This window comes from Salvelinus namaycush, chromosome 34 (assembly GCF_016432855.1).
Source record: "Salvelinus namaycush isolate Seneca chromosome 34, SaNama_1.0, whole genome shotgun sequence".
NCBI lineage: Eukaryota > Metazoa > Chordata > Actinopteri > Salmoniformes > Salmonidae > Salvelinus > Salvelinus namaycush.
The window spans coordinates 38,976,583-38,994,393 of NC_052340.1; the positions used below are offsets into that span (position 1 = coordinate 38,976,583).

The following is a 17,811-nucleotide window of genomic DNA, read 5'->3' on the forward strand; positions in this document are numbered from 1 at the left end:
AACAGATCATGAATTCAGAATGGTAAAGTATTGGGAGAGGGTTCAAACTAAACTATTAAAAACTAGTGCCTAGTATCGGGATTGAACACGCAACCCTCGAAACCGGAGCTCTCTCACACACACACACACACACACACACACACACACACACACACACACACACACACACACACACACACACACACACACACACACACACACACACACACACACACACACACACACTCACACACACACACACACATGGCAGCTAGCCTCGAGGTTAGAACGTTCTGCCAATAACTGAAAGGTCATTGGTTTGAATCCTTGAGCTGACAAGGTGAGCAATCTGTTGATGTGTCCTTGAGCAAGGCACTTAACCCCCCCCCCCCAAATGTTCCAGGTGCGCTGGACAATGGTGACCCTGGCCGTGACCCCACTCCCTGTGGGCATATGCAAGAAACACATGTCCATTAAACACTTGGAACGATGAACACTTGTATAAAGTTATTAGTATTACACACCAGCCTACCCTTCTGCCATTGAAAGAAAAGACAGTGACGACAGCGTGAGGTTTGTAAAGTGCAGTACGCACTGCTCGGGGTTTTTGTACATAAATCGCGGAGCATCATCCTCGAGGAGCCTCGCCATCTATCTCCTCCAGTACGCGTCTAAAGTGCACTGGTGTCCTATTCTGGAAGCTACTTTCCGTTATGTATCCAAGATATATCCAACTGGACTGCTGAAATATAGCCTATCAGAGTGACTCACCAGGGATGTAGTCTAGCCTATGTGTGCCGTTACAACTCTAGTAACATTTTGGCATTGGCTCAAAGTTTATATACATATTTATATGTATATATATATATAACACAAGCCAGGTCGACAAAGTTACCTAAATGAAAATGTCCCCGACTCTCAGCTCCCCATCGCCGAACAACAGCAGCCTTTTCACCGCGAGCTACGAGAGGACGGACCTCACCGAGGCGCAAAGACAGATGAGCCTGCTTCTCTTCGGCTTGTGCGTCGCCATCGCCGCTCTTACCTTCTTGGGAAGTGTGTATTCTCTCTTCTTTTTCATTCGGATGAGGTGGAAAACCATCCTGTGGCTCATCGTGGCTTCAATGTCCGTGGACGACCTGCTCAGCGTGATACCTCTCTCCCTCTTCATGCTCCTCCAGTGGGAGAGAGATGGAGAGGGAGGGTCGGTGACCATATGCACTTTGTCGGGACTTCTCTATGTGTTCCAAGGACTCTCCAGCAATATGAAGGCTTGCCTTATCGCAGCCTACACCTTTTACGTTACCAAGCGAGAAGGAAGCCCTCGGCCGTTGAGGGTGATGTTGGCGATAGCAGGGGTGTGGGTAGTCAGCCTGGCCGTCAGTGTACTACCCCTGTGCGGCTGGGGGAGTTTCACTCCGCTCTCTCTCGGCTGCTTCCCGGAGAGACGAGGTTTTTACCTTCTGCTCCTTTTCTCTTTGTACTCCGTGTGTTTCTGCGGATTGGTGTTCTTCTTCGTTCCTCTCACCTACCAGCTCCTGTGTTCCAGAGAGCCACAGAGGACGCTCTACCCGAGCTACTTGGATATAGCCAGGGATCTGAGAGGGGACGGGTCTGCGCCTCTCTGCGACCTCCCGTCCTTCTCTCGGGACAGCTTGGACAGAAGTTTTAGTACCTACAACGAGCTGAGTCCGGTTGGTTTGAGGAAAGGGTTAGGGGTGCGGGACAAAGTGGAAACATATACCTGTTCAAACCCGGACTCTGATCGTGTACTGAGGGATGATGGTACCATCTGTAACTGGGAATCCCCGGTGTTCTTTGCACAAAAGCGCTTCTCCATGATCCTAGCGGTGGTGAGAGTTGTCTTGTGGATGCCGATGATGGTGAGTGGCCTAGAGATGCTAAAATGTGTAGATTAAAAAAATATCAAATCATAGAAAGGCTATGTATGCTCCTATAACAAATAGGTGTTCATGTGGGGTTTAATAATGCAATTGCATTATATACAGTGTATTTTCTTAGTCCTGCGATGCCACGTTGAATAGGCCGTCTGCCTACTCTATAAAACATGTAGGGTAAGGTGGGGTAACTAGCCCCACAAAATGGCATTGCACATCTCACTCTTAATATCCTCACTATGGCTAGGTTTACATTCAATTGGCAACAGATTTTCATGCAAATATTCAAAACAACAAAACAATATGCCCATTTTCCCCACCAGATATGTGTTTCCATCAAACTGACTTGTTGTGGATAAAAGGCTGTGTGTGATGACGTAGTGCACATCAAAATGACTTTTTCAGTATAATTCCCATCTCATTTTCAACTACTGAGGGGGGGTTTTCACACAAAAAATGTTGCGTTATAAATGTGCCCACTCTGATATTGGCAGTGCGCTCCAGCCAACAGCTCTCAGATACCGTGCGGGTATAGCCTACATGATGAGATTATTATGGACTAAAGAGAGAGATTATTTGTATTTGTCAAACGGCAGGCAAGCATCGATAATGTGACCAGAATAAGACCCTCGATATGTATTGGAAAAGAGTATCAAGCTCGTCACCGTGCACTTTTACCGGGGGGGGGGGGGGTTGCCCCCAACACACTCACCTTAAATTTGAATGCTTTATTAAAAATGGGTTGCAATTTCTATCTCTAAACAAGTGTATTATTTATCTTTAGGCTCCCCTAAAGGTATATTTATTTTTTATTTCACCTTTATTTTTAACCAGGTAGGCAAGTTGAGAACAAGTTCTCATTAACAACAGCGACCTGGCCAAGATAAAGCAAAGCAGTTCGACACATACAACAACACAGAGTTACAAATGGAGTAAAACAAACATACAGTCAATAATACAGTAGAAAAATAAGTCTATATACAATGTGAGCAAATGAGGTGAGATAAGGGAGGTAAAGGCAAAAAAAAAGGCCATGGTGGCGAAGTAAATACAATATAGCAAGTAAAACATTGGAATGGTAGATTTGCAGTGGAAGAATGTGCAAAGTAGAGATAGAAATAATGGGGTGCAAAGGAGCAAAATAAATAAATAAATACAGTGGGGGGGGGGGGGGGGGGGAGTAGTTGTTTGGGCTAAATTATAGATGGGCTATGTACAGGTGCAGTAATCTGTGAGCTGCTCTGACAGCTGGTGCTTAAAGCTAGTGAGGGAGATAAGTGTTTCCAGTTTCAGAGATTTTTGTAGTTCGTTCCAGTATTTGGCAGCAGAGAACTGGAAGGAGAGGCGGCCAAAGGAAGAATTGGTTTTGGGGTGACCAGAGATATACCTGCTGGAGCGCGTGCTACAGGTGGGTGCTGCTATGGTGACCAGCGAGCTGAGATTAGGGGGAACTTTACCTAGCAGGGTCTTGTAGATGACCTGGAGCCAGTGGGTTTGGCGACGAGTATGAAGCGAGGGCCAGCCAATGAGAGCGTACAGGTCGCAGTGGTGGGTAGTATATGGGGCTTTGGTGACAAAACGGATGGCACTGTGATAGACTGCATCCAATTATATTATAAATTATTATATATTATTATATTATAATATTATAGTATATACTGTGCATTCGGAAAGTATTCATACCCCTTCCCTTTTGGGAAGTGGATTAAATGGGTTACGTTTGTCCCTCATCATTCTACACACAATACCCCATAATGACATCACAATGCCCCATAATAACATCACAATACCCCATAATGACATCACAATACCCCATAATGACATCACAATACCCAATAATGATAAAGTGAAGACAGGTTTTTAGAAAAGATTTCTTAAATTTATTCAAAATTCAAAACAGAAATACCTATTTACATAACTATTCAGACCCTTTGCTATGAGACTCGAAATTGAGTTTGGGTGCATTCTGTTTCCATTGATTATCCTTGAGATGTTTCTACAACTTGATTGGAGTCCACCTGTGGTAAATTCAATTGATTGGACATGATTTGGAAAGGCACACACCTGTCTATATAAGGTCCCACAGTTGACAGTGCATGTCAGAGACAAAAACTAAGCCGTGATGTTGAAGGAATAGTCCATAGAGCGCCGAGACAGGATTGTGTCGAGGCACAGATCTGGGGAAGGGTACCAAAACATTTCTGCAGCATTGAAGGTCCCCAAGAACACTGTGGCCTTCATCATTCTTATATGGAAGAAGTTTGGAACCACCAAGACTCTTCCTAGAGCTGGCCGCCTGGCCAAACTGAGCAATCGGGGGAGAAGGGCCTTGGTCAGGGAGGTGACCAAGAACCCGATGGTCACTCTGACAGAGCTCTAGAGTTCCTCTGTGGAGATGGGGAAACCTTCCAGAAGGACAACCATCTCTGCAGCACTCCACCAATCAGGCCTTTATGGTAGAGTGGCCAGAAGGAAGCCACTCCTCAGTAAAAGGTACATGACAGCCCGCTTGGAGTTTGCCAAAACTTATACGTTCCTTCATTCATTGAATTCCTATCCTACAATATCTCTGACAACGGCACCATGCAATGCACCCTGGACTAAAGAGACAGACAAACAGGAAATATGTGCTGAACCCTCTGTTAAATTACACATTTCTCCAGGTAGGAATATGGCAACAATATGATCAATGGCTCATTAGAGAGAATACATTCTCCCGAGTTATGACATCAGCCAGTATTGAAATCTGACATGCATGATAGACGTTTTAGAGATCTCAAAGTCATATTCCTTTTAACTTCCAGTGTAGTGAGAGAGACTTTATCACGGTGCTACGTCATACCGGACGGATTTCTGCCTGCTTGAACGCCAACAACTCACATACACATGAAAACATGAAATGACCCAGGGAATCGAGAGAACGTCACTCAGAGGTGCACAAAAGCAATATAACACTAAATATATATATAACAATATATATAACATGACCCATTCATTTAAGGCCAGGCTCCACACCCTAATACGGAATTGTTGTTCTCTTAATCACATCACAATCAATTTTTACCAGGTGAATTTAGACACAAATAAAATTATTTTTTGTATTACAATATTCCGGACAATTTTAATTTGAATATGCAAATAAAGGCAATACCTCATTACATATGCATATATTTGCATATCAAGCAAGAGTATTTTTCTGGACATTGGATGAAGCTAGCCCAAATATTTTTTGTTTCATTGTGTTAATTACACTCCAGGACTGGACTTGATCAAAGCAGATTGTGGATAAATACTTTTTATCTGTAAAATACTAAAGACGTGTACGTAAAATGTATTTTTTGGTACATTTTTTCCAAATAAAAAGGTTATGTAGAATAAAAATGTGACAGCATATAAACAGTTCCATCTGAGCAAGTTTGGAGAATAATATCTAAGGATAACCACACAACATTTGGTGAATGTAGAGGCTTCTGAAGCTGAAACAAGTGTGTTAGCGTGTGTGAACAGTCTGACTTTCGGGAAATGGCAGATAAAGACAAGTACAATAAATTAAGACTACCAAACTCCAAAAACCTATTTAGACCCAATCACCATATCTTTAAAGTCAGATACTAAATATAGTTCAGTTTCTAACATTTTCTATGAAATAGGCATTTGAAATTCTGTGTAATTCAATGTAGTGAGCTTTGAAATTATTGATGTATGTCCATTATAAAGTGGTTAAAATTCATACAAATGTTGATGACGGTAGTATGATAAACTAAAGAAAATACATATTTTAATCAAGTTTTTTGACATTTTTACGTTTACTTTTTGAAAATACTAATATTAATGGACCAAAATACCAATAATGTAAAAATGTAAAAATGTAATTTCAGTTTGTGGTGCCTGACCTTAATAAGATTGTATACACTGAGTGTACAAAACATTAGGAACACCTGCTCCTTCCATGACATAGACTAACCAGGTGAATCCAGGTGAAAGCTATGATCCCTTATTGATGTTGCTAGTTAAATCCCCTTCAATCAGTGTAGATGGAAGAGGAGACAGGTTAAATACACATTTTTAAGCCTTGAGACAATTGAGACACGAATTGTGTATGTGGGGCGGCAGGTAGCCTAGTGGTTAGAGCATTGGGCCAGTAACCGAAAGGTTGCTAGATCGAATCCCAGAGCTGCCAAGGTAAAAATCTGTCGTCCTGCACCTGAACAAGGCAGTTAACCCACTGTTCCATCATTGTAAATATGAATTTGTTCTTGACTAGTTAAAAGAAAATAAAAACATGTGAAATTCTGAAGGTGAATGGGCAAGACAAAATATTTAAGGGCTTTTGAACAGGGTATGACAGTTTGTGCCATGTGCACTGGTTTTATTGTGTCAAGAACAGCAACACTGTTGGATTTCTCACGCGCAACACTTTCCCGTGTGTATCAAGAATGGTCCACCACCCAAAGGACATCCAGCCAACTTGACACAACTGTATTGGCGTCAACATGGGCCAGCATCCCTGTGGAACGCTTTTGATACCTTTTGAAGTCCATGCCCTGACAAATTTAGACTGTTTTGAGGGCACAAATCAAATCAAATTTTATTTTTCACATGCGCGGAATACAACAGTGAAAAGCCCTTAACCAACAATGCAGTTTAAAAAAATATAAAATAAAAATAAGAATAATAAATAAAAGTAACAAATAATTAAAGAGCAACATTAAAATCACAATATTAGGAATATTAGGAAGGTGCTCTAAAGTTTTGTTCTAAATTTGGAGATACCAGACCAACTCACCTCAGAATCATTTTGTTAGAGTGACTTAAAAAATGTAGATGAGACAGATAACATTTGTTGTTGAGCAAGAGTAGTGACAGCCAGGGAAAGTGTTGGGGAAAATTTGGTGACATATGGTGGTTTCTGTTGGAATTACGGTGTGTGGTGGGCAGTTACCCCACATTACCCTATGTTGTAATCTAATGATGAGAACATGCCGTTTCATTCACAGACTCTGGTGCTCGTGCGTCATGCTGTAAACGTCCACAGCTCATACCTGGAAACGGTGGAAACGGTGAGCTTCTTCCTGACCCTGCTGGCGCCTGCGGTCACGCCGGTGTTCATGCTCTCCGAGCGCTGGATCCACCTTCCGTGCGGGTGCTTCATCAACTGCCCGCGGGACACAGAGCATGAGCCCACCGGTAGGCTATGCCCTCTGTGATTGTAAAGGGCCAGTGAGCTGAGGTGCAGAGTGGAAACCCAGACGCTTATCTAAAGCGACGTAACATTTTAACATAAGCTACCTAGGCCTACAGTATATGCCTACGAGAATCAAACTCACAGTATTATGGTAAATGCCCCATAACATGCAGTATAGACCTACACATTAAACCTAACACATTTACACGACAACAGTTGTTACAATGAAGCATAATTTGGGTCTGAAACACATACATCAATGTCGTAGAAAAAATTAATAAATCACTGATCTAAATGAAATATGTTTATTTATTTTTGGGGCAAAAGTCACTATACATTTTCATTTTCTTCCCGCAGCAAAGAAGAGGTTTGAATTTAACCTCTCCTTCCAAAAAGGGTACGGAATATACAAGATATCGCACGCGACCAACCCCCACCGAACCCCGTCCGTCGAGAAACCTTCCTATTACAACTTCTTCAACTGCGACTTCACAGAAAACCAGCTTGCCGTGCTGGACAGCTCCGGGGTCGCGAGCCTGCAGGCCGAGCTGGAGTTCAGGACCCCACGTGCAGTGGACAGCTCCCCACTGCGTGAACATGGCGAGCTGCTTCTCGAGGCAGTGGCAGGTGGAGGAGAGGCCCTGGCGCTGGCAGACTGCCTCCAATTTCCTCACGATAACCACAGAGACCAGGACCTCAACCTCACCGACACGTCGTCGGTGTTCGAGGGAACGGAACGGAGACTGTCGCATGTAGAGTGCATAAAAATGGAGCTGACGGACTGGGAGTGGTGTAGGAGTAAATCCGAGAGGACCCCCAGACAGGTAGCTTACCTCGCAACGTTTCCCTAAGTGGCTAACATAAACAAACCTTTAGTCTATACCAACCAGTGCCATATATTTAGAAAATAATATGGCTCTGGGTTAGACTATAGGCTAGCTAGGTAAATAAATGTTGACACTATGGCTGCATCACTTTGACCTGTATAGCCTAACCCAGTGGTTCTTCATCTTGGTCCTTGGAACCCAAAGAGGTGCACATTTTTGTTTTTGACCTAGCACTACACACCTGATTCAAATGATCAACTCATCATCAAGCTTTAGATTTAAATCAGGTGTGTGTAGTGCTGAGACAATAAATGATTCAGGTCCTCTGTGTTTCCAGGACCCGAATTAAGAAACACCGATAACATACAGATTGAAGCCCTGTTCACACTGGCAGTTTGAAGGGACTCAAATCCGATTAATTTGCACATCTGATTCCAATCTGTTCTTTTTCCTGCAGTCTGAACTGCCAAAAAGCACATGGAACCTGATATTTCAAGCCACATTTCAAACCACTTTCATAGGTGGTTTGAAGTCATATACAAATCTTATTCCTGGCCATGCAAATTGTGTCTGAAAGGTCAAATCTGATTTATTTTCCATATCTTGTTGCTTGCTAGCTACTCTGTTAACAGTTTTGACAATAACATGTGGTAGCTAGTTAGCTAGTTAGCTTGTTAATTGTTTACAAACTAATTAGTGAATGTGTTAGAAAGTTAAACAGCTACGTAGCTAGCTAGTTGACTGCTGTGACTAGCTAGTTGACTGCTGTGACTAGCTAGTTGACTGCTGTGACTAGCTAGTTGACTGCTGTGACTAGCTAGTTGACTGCTGCGGCTAGCTAGTTGACTGCTGCGACTAGCTAGTTGACTGCTGCGGCTAGCTAGTTGACTGCTGCGGCTAGCTAGTTGACTGCTGCGACTAGCTAGTTGACTGCTGTGACTAGCTAGTTGACTGCTGTGACTAGCTAGTTGTCTGCTGTGACTAGCTAGTTGACTGCTGTGACTAGCTAGTTGACTGCTGTGACTAGCTAGTTGACTGCTGTGGCTAGCTAGTTGACTGCTGTGACTAGCTAGTTGACTGCTGTAACTAGCTAGTTGACTGCTGTGACTAGCTAGTTGACTGCTGTGGCTAGCTAGTTGACTGCTGTGACTAGCTAGTTGACTGCTGTGACTAGCTAGTTGACTGCTGTGACTAGCTAGTTGACTGCTGTGACTAGCTAGTTGACTGCTGTGACTAGCTAGTTGACTGCTGTGACAAGCCAAAAATGATTTGTTTTGAAAGTTGGATAATTGTTTTTAATTTAAAAGTATTCTTAAACTATGATTTTGAACATTCGAAGTAACTGGGAAACGTCCATGTCGACGCATTGCTGTCCGCTTAGCTTTCTACATAACTTCTGAGTGATAGGATGCAGGAGAACCACCACCAATCAGACTACACCACCGCTCACACACCAGTCATTACTATGACAACCGGCGTAGCCATGTCAGCAGACGGACTGCTGTCTGAACGCACACATTTCGACTTGGTCACCTGTAAACGTGTTGTTTGAACAGTCCGTATTCCTAAACTGATTTGAGCATTAAGACCTGCAGGGTGAACAAGGCTGATCAATATGTCCCCTGCTATCTAGCCACCATATGATCCAGTGATAACGCCCGAGAAGACGGTGTTTTTTTGGATATAGTGGCATGGGTGTTGTTGTTATATTGGCAAACTGTGCCAATTTATCCGACAAATACCGGCTTCGAGGGTATTATCACGTTTATACAACGGGTTACCAACATATTCAAATTATAACTTGTGGAACAGACACCAGCTGGACTACGTGTTTAACCAATCAGAATTCAGGATTAGACCCATCCGTTGTGTAATATTGATTATCCTCCGAGACCTCCCCTTTTTTCTGCTTTATTCTCACTTGCGAACAAGTCAACAATCAAGAGCAATCATGGTCATGAATTAACAGCAGCTATAGTGATATTGTGTAGGCCAACAATAATTAAAACGTCCAATTCAAAGGAACTGCCCCAGACAACAGATGGACTTTTCATCTCTCTAGGCTACTTGTGAGTTTACACACATTACTTTAGGCAGAAATGACCCATAGCCTCTGTACTGAGCGCACCTGTCGGCGCTGGCAAGCCTGATGGCTTTCTAATTGTGAATTTAAAAAGCTCACAGATGGTACAAGTGACTTAAATGTCTCGTTTTAGCGGTTCGTGCGTGCGTGCGTGCGTGCGTGCGTGCGTGCGTGCGTGCGTGCGTGCGTGCGTGCGTGCGTGTGAGAGAGATGGACTTGTGTTTGCATTGAAGTGCCAGTCGTTGCAGAAAGTCACATTACAATCACAGTAATGTTATTGGCTGTCCTTTTAACCACAGTAACCCAGATTCATGTCAGTAATCAAAGCGTAGATCGATGGCCAGAATCACTTCAGTGAATTATCCCTGACATTATGCCCCACCAACCCATTAAAATGACAACAGGAGATAGGCCTACAGTTAAATGACAACAGGAGATAGGCCTACAGTTAAATGACAACAGGAGATAGGCCTACAGTTAAATGACAACAGGAGATAGGCCTACAGTTAAATGACAACAGGAGATAGACCTACAGTTAAATGTCAACAGGAGATAGGCCTACAGTTAAATGACAACAGGAGATAGGCCTACAGTTAAATGACAACAGGAGATAGGCCTACAGTTAAATGACAACATGAGATAGGCCTACAGTTAAATGACAACAGGAGATAGGCCTACAGTTAAATGACAACAGGAGATAGGCCTACAGTTAAATGACAACAGGAGATAGGCCTACAGTTAAATGACAACAGGAGATAGGCCTACAGTTAAATGACACTATGTTGTTTTGCTGTCCTTCCTGTCTTAGTTAACCATTTACCTCAGAATGGTAAGATTGTGCGCTGTATTTGACAGTTGTGGTTTTAGGAATACTCATATTATTCAGATATAACCCTATGATTCTAGTATAATTTCTCAGAGTTACCTTCCATGAACTCACAATGAAATCCATGAACTCTTTGTGAACTTTGAAAAAGTCAGTTCTGTCTATGTAGATTCAGTTCTGTAGACAGTTGTTTAAGCCTGTTTCCAGACCTGATGTGAATAACAACAGTGGAAGGTGTGAGGGAGGTTTAGCTGTGTGTGAATACAGTATACAGCTGGATGTAGGCAATACAGTCGCACCACTGATGCAGGCAAGTGTTTAGAAAACAAAGGAGCGAACGATGAGAAGAGAAAGAGCCCTTTTTGAGACCACACACTCAGTCCCTTATCTCAAAGACACACATTCACAATCACATACTGTGTGTGTGTGTGTTGTGTGTTGTGTGTGTGTGTGTGTGTATTGTACCCTGAATATTGTTCTATTGAGCTGACAGCCAGGAGAAGTCAGACTGAATGATATTGAGCTGACAGCCAGGAGAAGTCAGACTGAATGATATTGAGCTGACAGCCAGGAGAAGTCAGACTGAATGATATTGAGCTGACAGCCAGGAGAAGTCAGACTGAATGATATTGAGCTGACAGCCAGGAGAAGTCAGACTGAATGATATTGAGCTGACAGCCAAGAGAAGTCAGACTGAATGATATTGAGCTGACAGCCAGGAGAAGTCAGACTGAATGATATTGAGCTGACAGCCAGGAGAAGTCAGACTGAATGATATTGAGCTGACAGCCAGGAGAAGTCAGACTGAATGATATTGAGCTGACAGCCAAGAGAAGTCAGACTGAATGGTATTGAGCTGACAGCCAGGAGAAGTCAGACTGAATGATATTGAGCTGACAGCCAAGAGAAGTCAGACTGAATGATATTGAGCTGACAGCCAAGAGAAGTCAGACTGAATGATATTGAGCTGACAGCCAAGAGAAGTCAGACTGAATGATATTGAGCTGACAGCCAAGAGAAGTCAGAGAAGCGGTCACATGACTAGGGACCAGGACCTCTGACCTCATCCAATGGGTTTTGAGAAGGAGGTGAGGAGAATAGATATGAGGAATCAAATAAATGAATTGAGATTCTCCCCCTGCACAACCCTACTGAGGTTCAGCTGCAGTAAAGTCACGTTGTCATGGACGACAAGGTCAGGTGAATAGTTAAACCTCGGAAATACATAGATGCAGCTTCAGCGACGAGGGAACAAAGGTCACAGTCCAACTTCTAACGGCCACACAGTAGCCAATTTTACAACATACTGTACCCTACACATTCTATTTTACAACATACTGTACCCTACACTTTCTATTTTACAACATACTGTACCCTACAAGTTCTATTTTACAACATACTGTACTCTACACTTTTTATTTTACAACATACTGTACCCTACACGTTCTATTTTACAACATACTGTACCCTACACGTTCTATTTTACAACATACTGTACCCTACACTTTCTATTTTACAACATACTGTACCCTACACGTTCTATTTTACAACATACTGTACCCTACACGTTCTATTTTACACCATACTGTACCCTACACTTTCTATTTTACAACATACTGTACCCTACACGTTCTATTTTACAACATACTGTACCCTACACGTTCTATTTTACAACATACTGTACCCTACACTTTCTATTTTACAATATACTGTACCCTACACGTTCTATTTTACAACATACTGTACCCTACACATTCTATTTTACAATATACTGTACCCTACACGTTCTATTTTACAACATACTGTACCCTACACGTTCTATTTTACAATATACTGTACCCTACACGTTCTATTTTACAACATACTGTACCCTACACTTTCTATTTTACAACATACTGTACCCTACACGTTCTATTTTACAACATACTGTACCCTACACGTTCTATTTTACACCATACTGTACCCTACACGTTCTATTTTACACCATACTGTACCCTACACGTTCTATTTTACACCATACTGTACCCTACACGTTCAATTTTTCAACATACTGTACCCTACACGTTCTATTTTACACCATACTGTACCCTACACTTTCTATTTTACACCATACTGTACCCTACACGTTCTATTTTACAACATACTGTACCCTACACGTTCTATTTTACAACATACTGTACCCTACACGTTCTATTTTACAACATACTGTACCCTACACGTTCTATTTTACAACATACTGTACCCTACACGTTCTATTTTACAACATACTGTACCCTACACCTTCTATTTTACACCATACTGTACCCTACACTTTCTATTTTACACCATACTGTACCCTACACGTTCTATTTTACAACATACTGTACCCTACACGTTCTATTTTACAACATACTGTACCCTACACTTCCTCTCTGTTAGAGAAGTCTGCATTTCTCCTCCATCGCTACCAGAACGTAATATTTTCCTCTCTGGTTTTGTGTGACACTGAGTCCCAAATGAATTGATATGAAGAGAAAAAAGGCTGTGCTCACCACATGCAACATGGGAGAGGAGACAACAGAACATAGAGAATGAAACAGTCTCATTCTGCTCCAGATTGCAGCCATCCAGCTACAGGCGTTAGCTGTTCTGAGCGATACCGCTTTGGGGTAGTAGGGAACTCTCAGGAGGTTGGGACCGGGCTTTCTACACACATGCACACACCCTCCGACAAACCATCAAACAGGCAAAGTGTCAATACAGGACTAAGATTGAATCCTACTATGCCCGGCTCTGACACTCATCGGATGTGGCAGGGCTTGCAAACTATCAAGAAGTACAAAGGGGAAAACAGCCGCGAGCTGCATAGTGACACGAGCCTACTAGACGAAGCAAAATGTCTTCTATGCTCGCTTCGAGGCTAGCAGCACTGAACCATGCATAAGAGCACCAGCTGTTCCGGGCGGCTGTGTGATCACGCTCTCCGTAGCCAATGTGAGTAAGACCTTTAAACAGGTAAACATTCAAACAGATTACCAGGATGCGTACTCAGAGCACATCTGGCTCACATTAACACCATCATCCCAGACACACTGGACCCACTCCAATTCGCATACCACCCCAACAGATCCACATATGACGCATTCTCTAGTGTACTCCACACTGCCCTTTCCCACTTGGATAAAAGGAACACCTAAGTGAGAATGCTGTTAATTGAATACAGCTCAGTGTTCAAACCTCCAAACTCATCCCTAAGCTCAGGACCCTGGGACTGAACACCTCCCTCTGCAACTGGATCCTGGACTTCCTGACTGGCAGCCTCCAGGTGGTGAAGGTAGGTAACAACACATGCGCCACACTGACCCTCAACATGGGGGACTGGGTGCGTGCTTAGTCCGTTCCTGTACTCCCTGTTCACCCACGACTGCGTGACTCCAAAAAAGGGGCTGTAGTGAAGTGGATTGAGAGCTTTGAGTTCCTCTGTGTCTCTATCAGGAACTATCGTGGTCCAAACACACCAACCAACACAGTCGTGAATAGTGCATGCCAACTCCTCTTGCCACTCAGGAGAATGAACATTTTTGGCATAGGCCCTCAGATCCTCAAAAAGTTCTACAGCTGCACCAATGAGAGCATCTTGACTGGCATCAACTACTTGGCATCGAACCATAAGGTGCTTGAAAGGGTAATGCATACCGCCCAGTACATCACTGGAGCCGAGCTCCCTGCCATCCTGGACCTCTATACCAGGCGGTGTCAGATGAAGGCCCTTAGCCTCAATGATGTACTGGGCCGTACGCACTACCCTCTGTAGCGTCTTGTGGTCAGACGCCGAGCAATTGCCGTAGCAGGCAGTGATGCAACCAGTCAGGATGCTCTCGATGTTGCAGCTGTAGAACATTTTGATGATCTCAGGACCCTGCCACATCTTTTTAGTTTCCTGAGGCGGAATAGGTTTTGTCGTGCCCTCTTCACGACTGTCTTGGTGTGTTTGGACCATGTTAGTTTGTTGGTGATGTGAACACCAAGGAACTTGGAAGTTCTCAACCTGCTCCACCACAGCCCCATTGATGAGAACGGGGGCGTGCTCTGTCCTCCTTTTCCTGTAGTCCACAATCATCTCCTTAGTCTTGGTTACGTTGAGGGATAGGTTGTTATTCTGGCACCGCCTGGCCAGGTCTCTGACCTCCTCCCTATAGGCTGTCTCATCGTTGTCGGTGATCAGGCCTACCACTGTTGTGTCGTCTGCAAACTTAATGATGGTGTTGGAGTCGTGCCTGGCCATGCAGTTGTGGGTGAACAGGGAGTAAAGGAGGGGACTGAGCACGCACCCCTGAGGAGCTCCAGTGTTGAGGATCAGCATGGCAGATGTGTTGCTCCCTGCCCTCACCACCTGAGGGCGGCCCGTCCGGAAATCCAGGATTCAGTTGCAGAGGGAGTTGTTTAGTCCCAGGATCCTTAGCTTAGTGATGAGCTTTGAGGGTACTATGGTGTTGAACGCTGAGCTGTAGTCAATGAATAGTATTTTCACATAAGTGTTCCTTTTGTCCAGGTGGGAAAGGGCAATGTGGAGTGCAATAGAGATTGCATCATCTGTGGATCTGTTTGGGCAGTATGCAAATTGTAGTGGGTCTAGGGTTTCTGGGATAATGGTGTTGATGTGAGCCATGACCAGCATTTCAAAGCACTTCATGGCTACTGACGTGAGCGCTGAAGGTTTTACATCGGCTACGGAGAGCGTGATCACACAGTCGTCCGGAACAGCTGATGCTCTCATGCATGCCTCAGTGTTGCTTGCCTCGAAGCGAGCATCGAAGTTATTTAGCTCGTCTGGTAGGCTCGTGTCACTGGGAAGCTCGCGGCTGTGCTTCCCTTTGTAGTCTGTAATAGTTTGCAAGACCTGCCACGTAAGACGAGCGTCGGAGCCGGTGTAGTATGACTCAATCTTAGCCCTGTATTGACGCTTTGTCTGTTTGATGGTTCGTCGCAGGGCATTGCAGTATTTCTTGTAAGCTTCCGGGTTAGAGTCCTGCACCTTGAAAGCGGCAGTTCTACCCTTTAGCTCAGTGCGAATGTTGCCTGTACAGTCACTGTGGGGACGATGTTCTCGATGCACTTATTGATAAAGCCAGTGACTGATGTGGTGTATTCCTCAATGCCATCGGAAGAATCCTGGAACATTTTGCAGTCTGTGCTAGCAAAACAGTCCTGTAGTTTAGCATCTGCTTCATCTGACCACTTTTTTATAGACCGAGTCACTGGTGCTTCCTGCTTTCATTTTTGCTTATAAACAGAAATCAGGAGGATAGAGTTGTGGTCAGATTTACCAAATGAAGGACGAGGGAGAGCTTTGTACGCGTCTCTGTGTGTGGAGTACAGGTGATCTACAATTTCTTTCCCTCTGGTTGCACATTTAACATGTTGTCAAAGACTCCAGCCACCCAAGCTGTTCTTTCTGCTACCGCACGACAAGTGGTACCGGAGTGCCAAGTCTGAGACCAAAAAGCTCCTGAACAGCTTCTACCCTAAAGCCATAAGACTGCTGAACAGTTCATCAAATGGCTACCCGGACGATTAGCATTGGCCCAATGTTATTATTTATTTTGGCACTGACTCTCTTGCACTGGCTCTATGTACAGTCACTGGACTCTACCCACACACTGACTGGACTCTACCCACACACTGACTGGACTCTACCCACACACTGACTGGACTCTACCCACACACTGACTGGACTCTACCCACATACTGACTGGACTCTACCCACACACTGACTGGACTCTACCCACACACTCACTGGACTCTACCCACACACTGACTGGACTCTACCCACACACTGATTGGACTCTACCCACACACTCACTGGACTCTACCCACACACTGACTGGACTCTACCCACACACTGACTGGACTCTACCTACACACTGACTGGACTCTACCCACACACTGACTGGACTCTACCCCACACACTCACTGGACTCTACCCACCCACTGACTGGACTCTACCCACACACTGACTGGACTCTACCCACACACTGACTAGACTCTACCCACACACGGACTGGACTCTACCCACACACTCACTGGACTCTACCCACACACTGACTGGACTCTACCCACACACTGACTGGACTCTACCCACACACTGACTGGACTCTACCCACACACTCACTGGACTCTACCCACACACTCACTGGACTCTACCCACACACTCACTGGACTCTACCCACACACTCACTGGACTCTACCCACACACTCACTGGACTCTACCCACACACTGACTGGACTCTACCCACACACTGACTGGACTCTACCCACACACTGACCGGACTCTACCCACACACTGACCGGACTCTACCCACACACTGACCGGACTCTACCCACACACTGACCGGACTCTACCCACACATTGACCGGACTCTACCCACACACTGACTGGACTCTACCCACACACTGACTGGACTCTACCCACACACTGACTGGACTCTACCCACACACTGACTGGACTCTACCCACACACTGACTGGACTCTACCCACACACTGACTGGACTCTACCCACACACTAACTGGACTCTACCCACACACTAACTGGACTCTACCCACACACTGACTGGACTCTACCCACACACTGACTGGACTCTACCCACACACTGACTGGACTCTACCCACACACTGACTGGACTCTACCTACACACTGACTGGACTCTACCCACACACTGACTGGACTCTACCCACACACTCACTGGACTCTACCCACACACTGATTGGACTCTACCCACAAACTCACTGGACTCTTCCCACACACTGACTGGACTCTACCCACACACTGACTGGACTCTACCCACACACTCACTGGACTCTACCCACACACTGACTGGACTCTACCCACACACTGACGGGACTCTACCCACACACTGACGGGAGTCTACCCACACACTGACTGGAGTCTACCCACACACTCACTGGACTCTACCCACAAACTCACTGGACTCTTCCCACACACTGACTGGACTCTACCCACACACTGACTGGA

The 17,811-nt window shown here is 44.6% G+C and overlaps 1 protein-coding gene across 1 annotated transcript in view; it reads left to right on the top strand.

Annotated features, from left to right (window-relative positions):
• The first annotated feature begins 771 nt into the window (after nucleotides 1–771).
• The window catches only part of LOC120028523 (probable G-protein coupled receptor 149), a 28,634-nt gene continuing 11,594 nt past the window's right edge, over nucleotides 772–17,811 (top strand). Inside the window, exons 1-3 of the mRNA XM_038973718.1 lie at nucleotides 772–1,862; nucleotides 6,875–7,064; nucleotides 7,420–7,886. Of these exons, the coding sequence (XP_038829646.1) occupies nucleotides 879–1,862; nucleotides 6,875–7,064; nucleotides 7,420–7,886 (1,641 nt within the window). The 5' untranslated portion in view covers nucleotides 772–878. The remainder of the gene's footprint in view (nucleotides 1,863–6,874; nucleotides 7,065–7,419; nucleotides 7,887–17,811) is intronic.